Here is a 16057-nt window from a genome sequence, read left to right as displayed (position 1 = left end):
ATATGCTTTAATTTCAGGTCATCCAAGTAAGATGTTTTATATTTGTTTCAGAATGCTTCAATCTATAATAACTGAAAATTTCATTCAATTCTCTTGATTTTTAAGAAAGTTATGGGCTTTCGACTGTCCTCGATCACAGCTTTTGTGTTAAGTCAATGGAAAAGCAATAGGGAACAAGATGCTAATTCCCGAGTATGAAAATGGCCATAACTTTTTTAATACTGAATTGATTTATTTAATTAATTAATTAACTGAATTAATACGCTGGTGGGTGTTGTGTATAGGCCACCTAACAGTAGTAGTGAAGTTGGAGATGGTATCAAACAGGAAATTAGAAATGCGTGCGACAAAGGCAAAACCGTTATAATGGGTGACTTCAATCTACTTATAGATTGGGTGAATCAAATTGGCAGGGGTGCTGAGGAAGAGGATTTCTTGGAATGTATGCGGGATAGTTATCTAAATCAACATGTAGAGGAACCAATGAGAGAGCAGGCTATTTTAGACTGGGTATTGAGTAATGAGGAAGGGTTAGTTAGCAGTCTTGTTGTACGTGCCCCCTTGGGCAAGAGTGACCATAATATGGTTGAGTTCTTCATTAGGATGGAGAGTGACATTGTTAATTCAGAAACAATGGTTCTGAACTTAAAGAAAGGTAACTTTTTTTTTTTTTTTTTTTTTTTTTAATTTTTTTTTAATTTATTTATTTATTTTTTTTAAAAATTTTTTTTTTAATTTTTTTTTTTTTTGAAAATATTTTTTATTGGAGATAGGTACATAACCTAATTACATCATTACAGTCTTACATTTTTAAATTGATAATATTGTCAATTATTATTACATTGTCTCCAATACTTTTTGCCTTTTTTTTTTTTTTTAAAGTAGATAGAACTAAAGAGATAGGTGAAGTAAAGAAAGAAAAGAAAGAGAAGAAAAACAAAAACAAAAACAAAAAAAAAAAAGGAAAAAGATAGTTAAAGAAGAATGGAAAAATTTATTAAAATAAAAAAGACTTCATTCGAGATATATTCGTACATTTCAGAGTATAGTATTTCATCCATTCTTTAGCCCGCGTGCTAGTCATGTTCCTGTGCTGAACCATTCTGACCCTTTAAGTAATAAAGAAAGGTAACTTTGAGGGTATGAGACGTGAATTGGCCAAGATTGACTGGCAATTAATTCTAAAAGGGTTGACGGTGGATATGCAATGGAAGACATTTAAAGACTGCATGGATGAACTACAAAAATTGTTCATCCCAGTTTGGCAAAAGAATAAATCAGGGAAGGTAGTACATCCGTGGATAACAAGGGAAATCAGGGATAGTATCAAAGCGAAGGATGATGCGTACAAATTAGCCAGAAAAAGCAGCATACCGGAGGACTGGGAGAAATTCAGAGACCAGCAGAGGAGGACAAAGGGCTTAATTAGGAAAGGAAAAATAGATTATGAAAGAAAACTGGCAGGGAACATAAAAACTGACTGCAAAAGTTTTTATAGATATGTGAAAAGAAAGAGATTAGTTAAAACAAATGTAGGTCCCTTGCAGTCAGAAACAGGTGAGTTGATCATGGGGAACAAGGATATGGCGGACCAATTGAATAACTGCTTTGGTTCCGTCTTCACTAAGGAAGACATAAATAATCTGCCGGAAATAGCAGGGGACCGCGGGTCAAAGGAGTTGGAGGAATTGAGTGAAATCCAGGTTAGCCGGGAAGTGGTGTTGGGTAAATTGAATGGATTAAAGGCCGATAAATCCCCAGGGCCAGATAGGCTGCATCCCAGAGTACTTAAGGAAGTAGCTCCAGAAATAGTGGATGCATTAGTAATAATCTTTCAAAACTCTTTAGATTCTGGAGTAGTTCCTGAGGATTGGCGGGTAGCAAATGTAACCCCACTTTTTAAGAAGGGAGGGAGAGAGAAAACGGGGAATTACAGACCAGTTAGTCTAACATCGGTAGTGGGGAAACTGCTAGAGTCAGTTATTAAAGATGGGATAGCAGCACATTTGGAAAGTGGTGAAATCATTGGACAAAGTCAGCATGGATTTACAAAAGGTAAATCATGTCTGACGAACCTTATAGAATTTTTCGAGGATGTAACTAGTAGCGTGGATAGGGGAGAACCAGTGGATGTGGTGTATCTGGACTTCCAGAAGGCTTTCGACAAGGTCCCACATAAGAGATTAGTATACAAACTTAAAGCACACGGCATTGGGGGTTCAGTATTGATGTGGATAGAGAACTGGCTGGCAAACAGGAAGCAAAGAGTAGGTGTAAACGGGTCCTTTTCACAATGGCAGGCAGTGACTAGTGGGGTACCGCAAGGCTCAGTGCTGGGACCCCAGCTATTTATAATATATATTAATGATCTGGATGAGGGAATTGAAGGCAATATCTCTAAGTTTGCAGATGACACTAAGCTGGGGGGCAGTGTTAGCTGTGAGGAGGATGCTAGGAGACTGCAAGGTGACTTGGATAGGCTGGGTGAGTGGGCAAATGTTTGGCAGATGCAGTATAATGTGGATAAATGTGAGGTTATCCATTTTGGTGGCAAAAACAGGAAAGCAGACTATTATCTAAATGGTGGCCGACTAGGAAAAGGGGAGATGCAGCGAGACCTGGGTGTCATGGTACACCAGTCATTGAAAGTAGGCATGCAGGTGCAGCAGGCAGTGAAGAAAGCGAATGGTATGTTAGCTTTCATAGCAAAAGGATTTGAGTATAGGAGCAGGGAGGTTCTACTGCAGTTGTACAGGGTCTTGGTGAGACCACACCTGGAGTATTGCGTACAGTTTTGGTCTCCAAATCTGAGGAAGGACATTATTGCCATAGAGGGAGTGCAGAGAAGGTTCACCAGACTGATTCCTGGGATGTCAGGACTGTCTTATGAAGAAAGACTGGATAGACTTGGTTTATACTCTCTAGAATTTAGGAGATTGAGAGGGGATCTTATAGAAACTTATAACATTCTTAAGGGGTTGGACAGGCTAGATGCAGGAAGATTGCTCCCGATGTTGGGGAAGTCCAGGACAAGGGGTCACAGCTTAAGGATAAGGGGGAAATCCTTTAAAACCGAGATGAGAAGAACTTTTTTCACACAGAGAGTGGTGAATCTCTGGAACTCTCTACCACAGAGGGTTGTCGAGGCCAGTTCATTGGCTATATTTAAGAGGGAGTTAGATGTGGCCCTTGTGGCTAGGGGGATCAGAGGGTATGGAGAGAAGGCAGGTGCGGGATACTGAGTTGGATGATCAGCCATGATCATATTGAATGGCGGTGCAGGCTCGAAGGGCCGAATGGCCTACTCCTGCACCTAATTTCTATGTTTCTATGTTTCTAATACTGAAGTGAAGTAGGTGTCAAATTAAACTTCTTTTTATGCTTTATCTGATGGGATAAATTGCAGACTTGATTTTTAAAATCTCAAAATTTTGTAACATTGCTAAATTATATGCAAAAAGAATTTCACTGTGCAGTTGCATATGTGTCAAATAAAGACCATTTGTATCACCCCGGGGGTCAGACGGATCCTCCACCTAGTTGGCTGGAATATGTTCCTCCTCATTCCACATTCCCCTGTGTGTGTCCTGTAGTTTCAGGCAGCGCCCTCACTGGCGAGTAAAGATACTGCTGGCGAGTGCCTTCCTCAGCCGGGCCCCTCCCCCTCCTCCTCCCCCTCCCCCTCCTCTTACCCTGTTTGACGGCAGTTTGTTCCAACCAACCGCCAACCCGCGCGCTGCCGGCGCCACTGACTGGCTGGCTGGCGGGTGTGGCGCGGATTGGCTGATGAATCTTGACACTGATTGGATGGCCGTTGGTTGATTTGGCACTGATTGGTTGGTAGATGTTTGGCACTGATTGGTTGCTGGATGTCCGGCGTGCCTGTTCTGTTTGCTGATTGGTTGGCTATTGGTTGGTTGGTGCTGATTGGTTGGCTGATGTTGACGCCGATTGGTTGATAGGGCGGGGACGGGTGGAACCTATCTGCTCATTGGTTCGTTTTTATGAGTCAAAGCTAATTGGTTGATCGGTTAGATTGTACGTCACGACGTCGGGACGCAAGGTCTGGGCCAAAGATCTTAGAGCAGAGCTTAAGGTCTTTGGTCTGGGCGACCGGCGCAGAGTGGCTGCGTTTGGTGCGAGGGGCTGGTCTGTGTCGCCGCTCCCAGTCCCCGAGCTGAGGACATAGTGGAACACGGGGGTGGGGGCATTCGGCCCGTTGTTACTGTGCTTCCCCCACAATCTACCCCGCGGCCTCCTCATCCATCGCCCCTGATGGCGGCTCGCTGAGTGCCGAACAAAAGTGCAACCAGTGGGTCCTAGGAGGGTAAACCAGGCACAGTTTGACACGGGGTCTCTCAAAGTGCAGACCAAGAATCCAGAAAGAAGTCTCGGACAGAGCTCCAAGGACTTGGACAAACACAAAGTGCTGGAGTAACTCAGCAGGTCAGGCAGCATCTCTGGAGAAAAGGAACAGGTGACGTTTCGGGTCGAGACCCCTCATCAGACTCCAAGGATTGGATCTTGCAGGTGAAGGCACGACCGCCACTGGTTGATCTCAAGGTGGGAATTCGGTGAATATGGGTTCAGTACGCGGATACAAGAGACAAAGAGCTTCCACGCTACATGGAAACAGGCCCTTTGGCCCACCATGTCCACGATGACCAAGCTGGCATTCTGGGCACATTGCTGTCTGGCTGCAGAAGCCCATATCCCTCCTAAACACTTCATATTCATATGTATGTCCAAATGTATTTTAAAAGTTGTAACTACATCTACCTCCATAGCTTCCTGACAGCTCATTCCAGATAGGGACTACTCGTGAAGAAATTGTCCCCGAGGCCCCTCTTATTCATCTCCTCATTCAATCTCACATGCACCATAGAAAAGAGTCCCAGTTTACCCAACCTCGCCCTATAACTCAAGCCTGGGTTACAAGGTTTAGTCAGCATTCGCTGGAGCCCATTATGCCATTCATCAAAGACCATGATGGATCTGGTACTGTTCCCATAATCTTTGATTCCCTTTTGGTGCATTGGGTGTACCCTTGAATAAATGCAGTGATCAAGCATTTAGAAACATAGAAATTAGGTGCAGGGGTAGGCCATTTGGCCCTTGGAGCCAGCACCGCCATTCAATATGATCATCCAAAATCAGTATCCCGTTCCTGCTTTCTCCCCATGTCCCTTGATTCCGTTAGCCTCAAGAGCTATATCTAGCTCTCTCTTGAATATATCCAGTGAATTGGCCTCCACTGCCTTCTGTGGCAGAGAATTCCACAAATTCACAACTCTCTGGGTGAAAAAACTTTTTCTAATCTCAGTCCTAAATGGCCAACCCCTTATTCTTAAATTGTGACCCCTGGTTCTGGACTCTCCCGACATCAGGAACATTTTTCCTGCATCTAGCCTGTCCATTCCCTTAAGAATTTAATACGATATCCTCTCATCCTTCTGAATTTCAAATTAAGCTCAGTCGATCCATTTTCAGTGAACATAAGCCCATTCGACCCATTTCCAGTGAAAATAAGCCCAGTCGATCCATTTGTAGCCCTTTGAAATAGCCAATACTTAAGATTAAGTGGAGGTCAAAGTAGGTTAACCACAAGTGGTTGGTCAACATGATTTAATATTAAATATGAATGGTGCAGCAGGCAATGTTGCTGCCACACAATTTCATTGACCTAAATTCAAACCTGATCTCTGGTGCCGTTTGTATACAGTTTGCACATTCTCCCTGGGATTGGTTGGATCTTTCCTGGGTGATCCTGTTACTGAGGTGCATGGATATCCAGGGAATGGAGGAATATGGATCGCATGCAGGCAGAGATTAGTCCAGTCTGGGGATAATAATGACATGTATGAAGTTTTCAACAGTATTTGAATTGAGGGGTGGAGTCAGGCCAATTATCAATGTGGAAAGAGGCGATTTTAGTGATGCCGTGGATTGGCTTAAAGTTCTTCGTGGATCTAATGTGAACATGTGGCCTGGTTCAGATTTAGGATGAAGCCTCTTTAATGTTCTTGTGCTCTCCCACAGAGTCGCTGATGGCCGTGCTGCCAGTCAACCAGCCTCATTTCATTCGTTCCAACCAGAAGGATGAGTACTACCTAGGCTCCCTACGGAGCTGTGCCAATGACGTCTTCCAGATCTTTGCTGGTGAGACCACCTGTACTTATGAACTGGGGATGTGGCGAGGTGGTGTCGGTAGAGCAAGACCCATCAAAGCTTAGTGGGTGTGTTTAAGCTTTTGGTTTGTGCAAAAAAAAAACCTCAGGGAAATTTACTCTTTCCCTGTAATTCATTCAGCTGTTAGCGTTCCGATTCATGATTCATCCACCAACGGTAAGATCAGTACTTCTCCCAAATCCCCTGTTTGGATTGAGAAATGGTGGGGGATTGACTTGGTCTCAGATGGTGGATTTATTGTGGGCATTCTGTTTGAGATCTTTCCAGTGAATTGGTTAATGTTTATTTTGCAAGTGTCTGATTTATTTTGCCGTGGTGGGGAGATGGGACGCAATGGATAGTGTTTTGTTCTCTTCTATCAAGATCCGAGTTCACAATGCTTAGTTTTGTGGCTTTGTGCTGAGTGTCTCATTGGTATTGTGACAAAGGATTCCGAACTTTGGCCTCGCTACTAACATTTGTACAATAATCCCCCCCCCCCCCCCCCCCCCCCCGCCTACTGACTCTGATTCAATTCCTTCATTTTTCTGCCATCTAATCCTCTCCTCACGCAATGTTCTTCTGTTGCTTCACAATCTCCCTGGTTTCCTTTTACATTATAACCACACGCTTTGAAGGACTTGTCCATACCCGTCTGTTGCCAGCACTTTGACAGATGTCGAATGTGCTGCTCCACTCCTGAACCCGAGAACATCAGTGACCAGGAGGCATTTGCTGGAATGTGTGTATCACTCAGTGTTTCGTGGTCTCTTGTGCGCTTTAGCTTGGGAGATTCTCAGTTAATTTGACTGTTTCCCTTGTACAGGTGCGAGGCGATGGCTGGAATGGAGGAAGGAGGTCGAGTTACTGGTGGAGTTGGCGTACTTTTCTCTAACTACATTTGCAGGTCAGGTTCAATTACTGCTGGTTGTTGCTGAGATTTTTTTCCTTTGAACTAGCACCATTGTTTCTGCCCAAAATGCAATGACTTGGTCCTTTCTATTCCTAATGTCTGCTCCTTATGCTGCCTCTGCCCATAACTCCAGCGAGGCCCTTGTCTTGGTGTTTCTACTTGGTTTACTTGTTTCCAATCCTGTTTCTAAGTGTTAACTTGCATCTTTGCTCCATGATTTACCCCAAAGGTCATGTGTGCTGTGGGTGCACGACCCATTTCTGTTGACTTTAGTACTGCCCTCCGACAGTGCAGCCTCCTCAGATGTAAGTCTAATCCATCTTGACTCTGCCAGTGTCAGTACCCTGGGTTTTGGAGTTAGTGGACCTGGCCTTGTCAGCTGGACAAGGACAACGGCTATCGATAGACGTGGATTATTTGTCTCCAAGTCTGATGTGCTGTTCAGTTAAGTCATTGCTGATGGTCAGTGGCTAAGATGCAACCCCGTATTGCTCTGTCTGATATAGGATTTTGTGTTTCTTCATACTTTTAGGTGTGATTGGGTTGTCCTTTGAAATATACAGGGTTACAGGGTTTCCTTTATTGTCATTCAGACCGAAGTCTGAACGAAATTTCGTGCCTGCAGTCATACATACAATACAATAAAAAACAGCAATAAACACATATTAACATCCACCACAGCGAGTCCACCTAGCACCTCCTCACTGTGATGGAGGCAAAAGTCTTAGGGTTGCAGTCTCTTCCCTCCTCTTCTCCCTCTGCGCTGAGGCGATACCCCACCGGGCGATGTTTAAAACAGTCCCGCGGCTCAATCACCGCGGCCCGGGGTGGTCGAAGCTGCCGTCCACCAGTCCCGCCGACGCAGCCGCTGACTCGCGGCCGAACCCCGGACTCAGGTCACCGCCACCAGAACTGCCGTCCCAGCCACCGGAGCACCGTTCCAGCCCCGAGCCGGATCGCCCTCACGTGAGTGCCGTTACCGTCTCAGCCTCGCGCCAGGCCGCCCCGACTGGGCGCCGCTCCTCCCTCGGGCTGGGCCACCCCGACTGGGCGCCGCTCCTCCCTCGGGCTGGGCCGCCCCGACTGGGCACCGCTTCTCCCTCGGGCTGGGCCGCCCCGACTGGGCGCCGCTCCTCCCTCGGGCTGGGCCGCCCCGACTGGGCGCCGCTCCTCCCTCGGGCTGGGCCGCCCCGACTGGGCACCGCTCCTCCCTCGGGCTGGGCCGCCCCGACCGGGCGCCGCTCCTCCCTCGGGCTGGGCCGCCCCGACTGGGCGCCGCTCCTCCCTCGGGCTGGGAACGCCGTACCTCCCCGAGCTCGGCCACTCCGACGGGAGCACCGTTCCTTCCTCGGGCCGGCCGTCCTCACGGGATCGTCACAGTCCCTCACGGAAGCCCTGTTCCAGCCCCGAGCCGGACCGTCGTCACGTCAGCGAGCTCAGGGCGAGTCCTGGCGGGCTCTGCCTCCTGAGCCTCGAGGTCACCAGCTCCGCCATTAGGCCTCAGCGCAGACGGAGGCAGAGAAGGGGAATACGACAAAAAGGTCGCATTCCCCCGCAGGGATAGACAGCAAGCCCCGTTTCAACCCCCCCCCCCCCCCCCAAACACAAACTAAAAAACCAAAAAACTAGACTAACCAAAACGAAAAAAACAACACAAAAAAGCAAAAACAGACGGCCTGCAGGTGAGCCGCTGCTGCCAGGGCAGCGCCGCCACTTCCGGAAAATATATTAGGATTTTATACAGTTGCTATATAAATGCAAGCATTTGGGTGTGTGATTGTGGGTCACCAGGTAACTATTACAATGCTCCGTCTATAGGTTTTCAGACACTGGGTGAGGAGTACGTTAACATTGTCCAGGTGGACTCCAGTGGGCGGCGGGTGCCTTCCCGAGGCAGACGGGCCACTCTCATCATCCTTCACACCTGTGTTCCTTACCTGCTGGACCGAGGACTCGTCCGCCTGGAGCTGCACCTGCAGACCGCCAGCGAGGGGTTCCGTCCGCAGGACACCCGATGGCTCCCAGCACGATCGAGAGTCTCCCAGCGGCTGCAGAGCGCCGTCAGTAGGCTGAGCGATCAGCAGAGGAAAGCGCTACTCCAGGCCATCTACCTCCTGCGACAGGTGGTCTCCTTCCTCCACCGCCTGCACCTCGGCATCTTCTACCTCAACGGTTCCTACTACCACATTGCCAAAAGATTCACCAGCATCTCCTATGTAAGTCGTCAATATGCCAGTCCATTAAGATCAGAAGGCAATGCACCAGAACAGTGTACAAAGTAACGGCTCTACATTCTAAACAGAGAGGATCCTTGTTCTAATTAAGCGTTTTTATTGACCTATCTTTTTGGGCGGCCAAGGCCACAGATTATTGTTGTCTAATTGTTCTTGAGAAGATGATGGTGGGTCATCTTTTTGAACTGCTGCACTCCTTCTGGTGAATATAGTCCCAGAGTGCTGAAGGACTGATGATATGTCACAATAAAGGTGGTGTGTGACTTGCAGGAGAACCTGCAGGGAATGGTGTTCCCATACAACTGTCACCCTTGTCCTTGTTGGAAGGGATTGCAGGTTTGGGAGGTGATGTCCTGTTAGTCTCGGTGAACTACACTGCATTTGGTGGATGGTGGACACTGGACCAGTGATACAGGGAATAAATGTGGTGCTTTGTCTTGGATTTTCTTGTGCCTTCAAGTTGCTGGAGCTGCAATCAGCTGTGCACGTGGAGGGTGCTCCAACATCTCCTTACCTGTTTAAGAAGGAACTGCAGATGCTGGAAAATCGAAGGTAGACAAAACTGCTGGAGAAACTCAGCGGGTGAGGCATCATCTATGGAGCGAAGGAAATAGGCAACGTTTCGGGTCTGAAGAAGGGTTTTGACCCGAAACGTTGCCCATTTCCTTCGCTCCATAGATGCTGCCTCACCCGCTGAGTTTCTCCAGCATTTTTGTCTACCTTCTGCCTTGCAGATGGTGGGAGGGCAGGAGATGAATCATGAGTCGCTTGCCACAGAATACCCAACTCTGAAATACTTTCATCCCATTCATTAAGGTCTTCAACCTGACATTAAGTCTGTTTCTCTTGCCACAGCAACTGTCTGACTTGAATGTTTCCCCAATTTTCCACTTTTAATTCAGATTTCTAGCATCTTCCCTTTTTTAAACTTTTAATGGCGCCTGTGATGGATCACAGGAGGGTGTTGGCTGAACATGGTTGTGAAGTCCTCAGCCTTGTCTTTAGCGCTTGTGTATTTGGCCCTGTCTTTGAGGATGGGATGTTCTTGGACCTGTCAGCTGTGTATTTGGCCACCACCTCTCAGTCCTCTCACTTCTAATCATGAAATTGAATTAATTGGTTGTAAGATCACCTAGTTATGTCCATTGTATTCTTGAGTGCTGGAGGAACTGAGAGAGGCAGGCAGCATCTGGGGAGGGAATGGACAGGTGATATTCTCGGGACAGGACCCTTCTTCTTTGCATCTTCGCTGTATTTTTCACCGCTAAAGTATGGGCTTTGTGGGTATACGACAGTGAGTGTGGATACAAGTAGTGACAGGTGTGCTGTGTGTATCTGACTCGGCCATTTTACTGACACTTTCTGCTTCTGTGTGGTGTAGCTGTGCGTGCGTGGCTTGTTCTGCGACAGTGCTGCAATCCGGTGGAGTTACGAGTTGTTGGGGAAGGTGTCGTTGCTGCAGCTGGTACTGATGCTCATCATGCAGGTGAACAGTCACAGGCAGCGGCAGCGTGCCAGGCAGGAGTGGAAACTTCACCGCAACCTTCCCTGCTCGAGGTATGGCAATCACGTCTGGACCAATGTGTGATCACCGCGGTTTAACTTAGTCAATCATAACAGTTCAAGAGAAGGATAACTACCGTAAAACTGAATATAATAGAAATACAGTACCCTTCATAATGTTTGGGACAAAGACCCATCATTTATTTATTTGCCTCTGTATTCCACAATTTGAGATTTGTAATAGAAAAAAATCACATGTGGTTAAAGTGCACATTGTCAGGCCATTTTTATACATTTTGGTTTCACCATGTAGAAATTACTGCTGTGTTTATGCATAGTCCCCCCCCCCCCATTTCAGGGCACCATAATGTTTGGGACACAGCAATGTCAGGTAAATGAAAGTAGTCATGTTTAGTATTTTGTTGCATATCCTTAGCATGCAATGACTGCTTGAAGTCTGCGATTTATGGACATCACCAGTTGCTGGGTGTCTTCTCTGGTGATGCTCTGTATTGCAGCCATCTTTAGCTTATGCTTGTTTTGGGGGCAAGTGCCCTTCAGTTTTCTCTTCAGCATATAAAAGGCATGCTCAATTGGGTTCAGAATGGGTGATTGACTTGGCCACTCAAGAATGGACCATTTTTTAGCTTTGAAAAACTCCTTTGTTGCTTTAGCAGTATGTTTGTGTAGTGCCCGTTTACCTGCAGTTTAGTTGAGTTTGTCACGTGTAGAGGTACAGTGAAAAGTTTTTGTTGCGTGCTATCCAGTCAGCAGAAAGACAATACATGATTACAGTCGAGCCATTTACTGTGTACAGATATATAATTAGGGAATAACGTTTAGCACACAGTAGTGATTATGTACAGTATTCCACAATGAAAATAAACTATTTTTTGAATAGTTTGGAATTGTTTTGTGAACTGATAGAAGCTTGGTTTGCTCTTGCTCGCAGAAATTCCTCGCAGGACCTCCCAGTCCACAACTCCCGTTGTATACTGTGTTTGGAAGAACGACGGCACTCGACAGCGACGCCTTGCGGCCACCTCTTCTGTTGGGAGTGCATCACGGAATGGTGCAACACAAAGGTGGGTAAACAATAACTGTTTGACATTTGACGTCAAGTGTATCAGGATACATTATGAGTTTGCTTTGCCAAAAGCTCGGTTAAACAGTTACTTTTGAGCAGTATGTACTTCAGAAAAGAGAATGTTTAGGTATACTGCAGAACCAAAGTACTCTTTTAACATGTCAGCCATTCCCCATCTTCTTGACCTCTAAGCCACCTTACCCCAATATTCATCATGCCTCTTTACTTTTGAATGCCTGCAGCTCTGATCATTTATTGTTCTTTCATGCCAGTAAACTTTTCCGTTTTCCATTTAAAAAAAATATCTTTCTAACAATTTTTTTGGTCATACTTTGCTGTTTAGTTTTGTTTAGATGCAGTGCGAAACAAACCCCTCAGCATCTCGAGTCCATACTGACCAGTGATAGCCGTACACTAGCACTATCCTACACAGTAGGCACAATTTACATTTTTTATCAAAACCAATTAACCTACAAACCTGTACGTCCTTAGAGTGTGGGAGAAAACCAGAGTTCCCGGAGAAAACCCACGTGGGCACAGGGAAAACGTACAAACTCCGTACAGACAGCACCCGTAGTCAGGATCGAACTCGGGTCTCTGGCACTGTATGACAGCAACTCTACCGCTGTGCCACCGTGCTGCCCCTTTTTATGAAAAATAATTGTAGGATATGTTGCTGTTTTGAACATTATTATTATTATTACTATCATGATGAAAGGTCAGTCTAAATGCTTACGACTGCTCATACGTGGCCTGACGTTGAGTATTTTTAGTGTTTATTCCAGATTTCTGGCATCAGTTTTTTCAACTATCCTCCCATGATCATTATTTTTTTTTAAATAACTTTTCCTTGGAATTTCTTATTGGTTCAGAATTTTCAAGCATTTCTTTAAATATACATCTGCCATTTAATTTTCATGATGCACTTTGAAGCTGTGCTCTCATGCCTTTGCAATTAGCTTTATTTAAGATTCTAGTATTGGATTTAAATATCACTATCAAACTCCCTCTGGAAGGCGACTCCGAACCGTCAAAGCTGCCACAGCCAGACATAAAAACAGCTTTTTTCCACGAGCAGTAGCTCTACCCAACAGCCAAAAGTCTGCAGCCTCCTTTTGTTCTGGTATTTTAATTAATTCTTCACGTGTAAAATATAATGTTGTTTTCTTAATTGTTTACTGCAGGTTGTGTTGTTACTTGTGAGCAAAGCGTCAAGGCAAATTCCTTGTATGTATACATACTTGGCTAACAACATTTATTCAGTTCAATAATGCTCACTTCCCTACAGCATCCACATTTACTGAGGACTCCAGCTCAACCACTAAACTAGAATGTCAAGATATCTCAGGCCTTGAAGCAGTTACAGGGAAAGTACTATTGCGTATTCTAGCAAGGGTGCCTCAGACCACCATATTTGTTCATTTTTAAATAGGGAGTGATGGGTCTAAACCCAATGACTGCTTCATCTACACATCGCTAAAAATGCAGATCAAGGTCTGATAGCAACTATGACTTGCCATTTTAATATTTTGCTTTTAATTACAGGCAGAATGTCCTCTTTGCCGGGAGATGTTCCAGCCCCAACGACTAATCTACTTGCGACATTACGTTTAGGATGACAGAACTGGCATTTCTAGACCAATTGTTGTTGGCTGCCAAATGCTCCACCAACCACAAGTATCTTGTTATAGAACTACCCTGCCAGCAGTTCATATTGAGTGATGCCAACCTTCACCTTGGAAGAATTAGTTTGGGGGCACTGTCCATTCTAGGTCATGTGAAATAGTCAATCGACATGAACAAACAGGCCTAATAATATCTCTCCGCAGTTATCCCAAGAACACTTGTGCTCTGGGTGCCACATTAAGTCGTGAACAAGTCTGTAATTAAGCACAATAACTTTCTCCTTGTCTTGTCATCGGCTCCCCAGGATGGAATTGGGGAAAGAGGTCATGCATCTAAAACCATTAGACTGTGCTGACCAGAAGTGCATGAGATGGATGGGGAGAAGTGCAAAAGCTTCCACCAATTTTGATTATTAAGAAGCTGCCTAATGATGTAAATAATAAACACAGTTGTGTGATCAGGCCAGTTGTTTTATTTGATTCATTTTCCCCAGAGTGAAGAGGGCTGAAGAAACGGCATTACAAATAATTATTTTGTTCACCTTTATTACAAAAACAAATGCAACATTAACGTGTGATGCAGAATCAGGAGTTTGTAAAACTCAGCACAAGGTGTCTTTAGTTGAGGAAAGGCAGATATATATGACTGATGTTCTGGATCAGTGCTACCATGTTTGATAGAAGGCAGCATGTCCCATTTGCACAATTTCTGATGACTGGCTTTCATAGAAAATTCTACAAATTGCATGTGCTTTCTCTCAATTTCATTTTAAAGCATTAACCTTGTAAATATCGTGTATAGATTACACTATAGGAATAAGCATAGAGCCAAAAATGATTGCACAATGTCTCTTGTGCTTTGTTCTAAACTTATCCTTCCAATTACTACTGCCAGTTGAAGCCTCTGGATTTGTAACCACAACATTACCCTTGACCACAAAGCTCCATGAATAGTCAGAAACTTAAATGTACAGGTAGTTCTGCTAATAACACGATAGTTGAATTCCAAGGAAACCTTGGAATTGAGAATGATGTCAAAGTGGGTGAGAGGCTAGGGAGTATCAGACTTGCAGTAGCAAAGTTATTTTTCCTGTAGAATTTTCAAAAATAAGTCTGATAACTAAGTTTTGTTACTGCAAGTTGAAAATACTGAAGAGTGTGTTACATTGTTTAGAATGGAGAAACAAGAAACTGCAGATGCTGGTTTTTACACAAAAGGACACAAAGTGCTGGAGTAACTCAGCGGGTCAAGTAGCATCTCCGAAGAACATGGATAGTGATGCTTCACATCGGAACCCAAAATGTCACCAACCCATGTTCTCCAGAGATGCAGCCTGACCTGCTGAGTTACTCCAGCATTTTGTGTCATGTTACATTGTTTAATTGGAGTAGCATTGCTCAAATGTCAATAGAAGTGATGGCATACCAATTTCACTCTTGATTTCACCGCATACTGTTTTTCTCGTAAGCTTTTCTTTTGCTGCTGGTCAATTTCCATGGTAACAATTGGTGTTCTCTTTCCCAATGGACAGAATTCTAACCAAATGTGTGGGAAGGAACTGCAGATGCAGGTTTAAAGTGAAGATAAACACAAAATGCTGGAGTAACTCAGTGGGACATGCAGCATCTTTGGAAAGAAGGAATGGGTGACATTAAGGGTCTCGACCCGAAACCATTCCTTCCCTCCAGAGATGCTGCATGTACCACTGAGTTACTCAAGCATTTTGTGCATTACAGCCAGATCACGTGTTGTAGCAGAACCACCGATACACAGAGAAACAAGACTTTTCCATTGAAGAATGCCTCCTGAGTAAATTACTACTGGGTTTTACTGCTGACATGGAAAAGCACAATTCTGGGTATTTGCAGTGATGTTGCAGTAACCCAAGGCCTGTTCAACACCATTAAAGCTGCTGAAATCACAAGAGTGTCTCCCAACACACTATACAGCTATGCTGTACTTGTGCTCCTGCCCTGTGTCCTGGTTCAAATATCAACATTTGAATACATGTGGGTCATGTTAGATAATTACTGGCATGGTGCAGTTCACAAACAAGCTTACAGTTGATCACAGCAACGCAAGAGGATAACATTTTTCACTCAACATGTATGCATTGCTGGTTTGTGCCCATTATACTGGTTACCCACAGGGGATTTGGTCTTTATTTGCCCTTGTGGTAGAAAGTTAAAAGGGAGAAGGGCACAATATCCCTAAACACCTATTAGCAAAGATGTGTGGACAGAACAGTTGTGAAACAGTCTCTTTCAAACAGTCACATTTTAGGATAAGTATGTAATCTGGCATTGATTCTACAGCCCCTCCAGTCACATCAGCTCCTGCACTGCACACTTCTCATCCATTAATTCCCTGTGCAATTTCAAGCTTTAAAAATATTTATATACACAAGAATCAAGGAAAACAAAAAGTGTTGGTTCAACACGAAACTGTCATTCTGAGCAGTCTAAATGTTACAAATGTCAGTAATTTTAGATATAAACTCTACAGCACCAGATTCTCTGGAAGGTC

The 16057-nt window shown here is 44.8% G+C and overlaps 1 protein-coding gene across 3 annotated transcripts; it reads left to right on the top strand.

Annotated features, from left to right (window-relative positions):
- Positions 1–4204: 4204 nt before the first annotated feature.
- Positions 4205–14672, top strand: pex10 (peroxisomal biogenesis factor 10). 3 transcript variants are annotated; one of them, XM_033048115.1, is made up of 7 exons: positions 4205–4530; positions 6040–6159; positions 6995–7075; positions 8900–9297; positions 10697–10872; positions 11771–11903; positions 13451–14672. In XM_033048115.1, the coding sequence occupies exons 2-7, from the start codon at positions 6048–6050 to the stop codon at positions 13517–13519; spliced, it is 969 nt and encodes a 322-aa protein (XP_032904006.1). In that variant the 5' UTR covers positions 4205–4530; positions 6040–6047; the 3' UTR covers positions 13520–14672. The 3 variants fall into 3 exon arrangements, with proteins under 3 accessions (XP_032904006.1, XP_032904007.1, XP_032904008.1); XM_033048116.1 differs by having other exon boundaries at positions 4205–4563; XM_033048117.1 differs by lacking the exon at positions 10697–10872.
- Positions 14673–16057: the final 1385 nt, after the last annotated feature.

This window comes from Amblyraja radiata, chromosome 31 (genome assembly GCF_010909765.2).
Source record: "Amblyraja radiata isolate CabotCenter1 chromosome 31, sAmbRad1.1.pri, whole genome shotgun sequence".
NCBI lineage: Eukaryota > Metazoa > Chordata > Chondrichthyes > Rajiformes > Rajidae > Amblyraja > Amblyraja radiata.
This window is presented reverse-complemented; position numbering and strand designations above follow the sequence as displayed.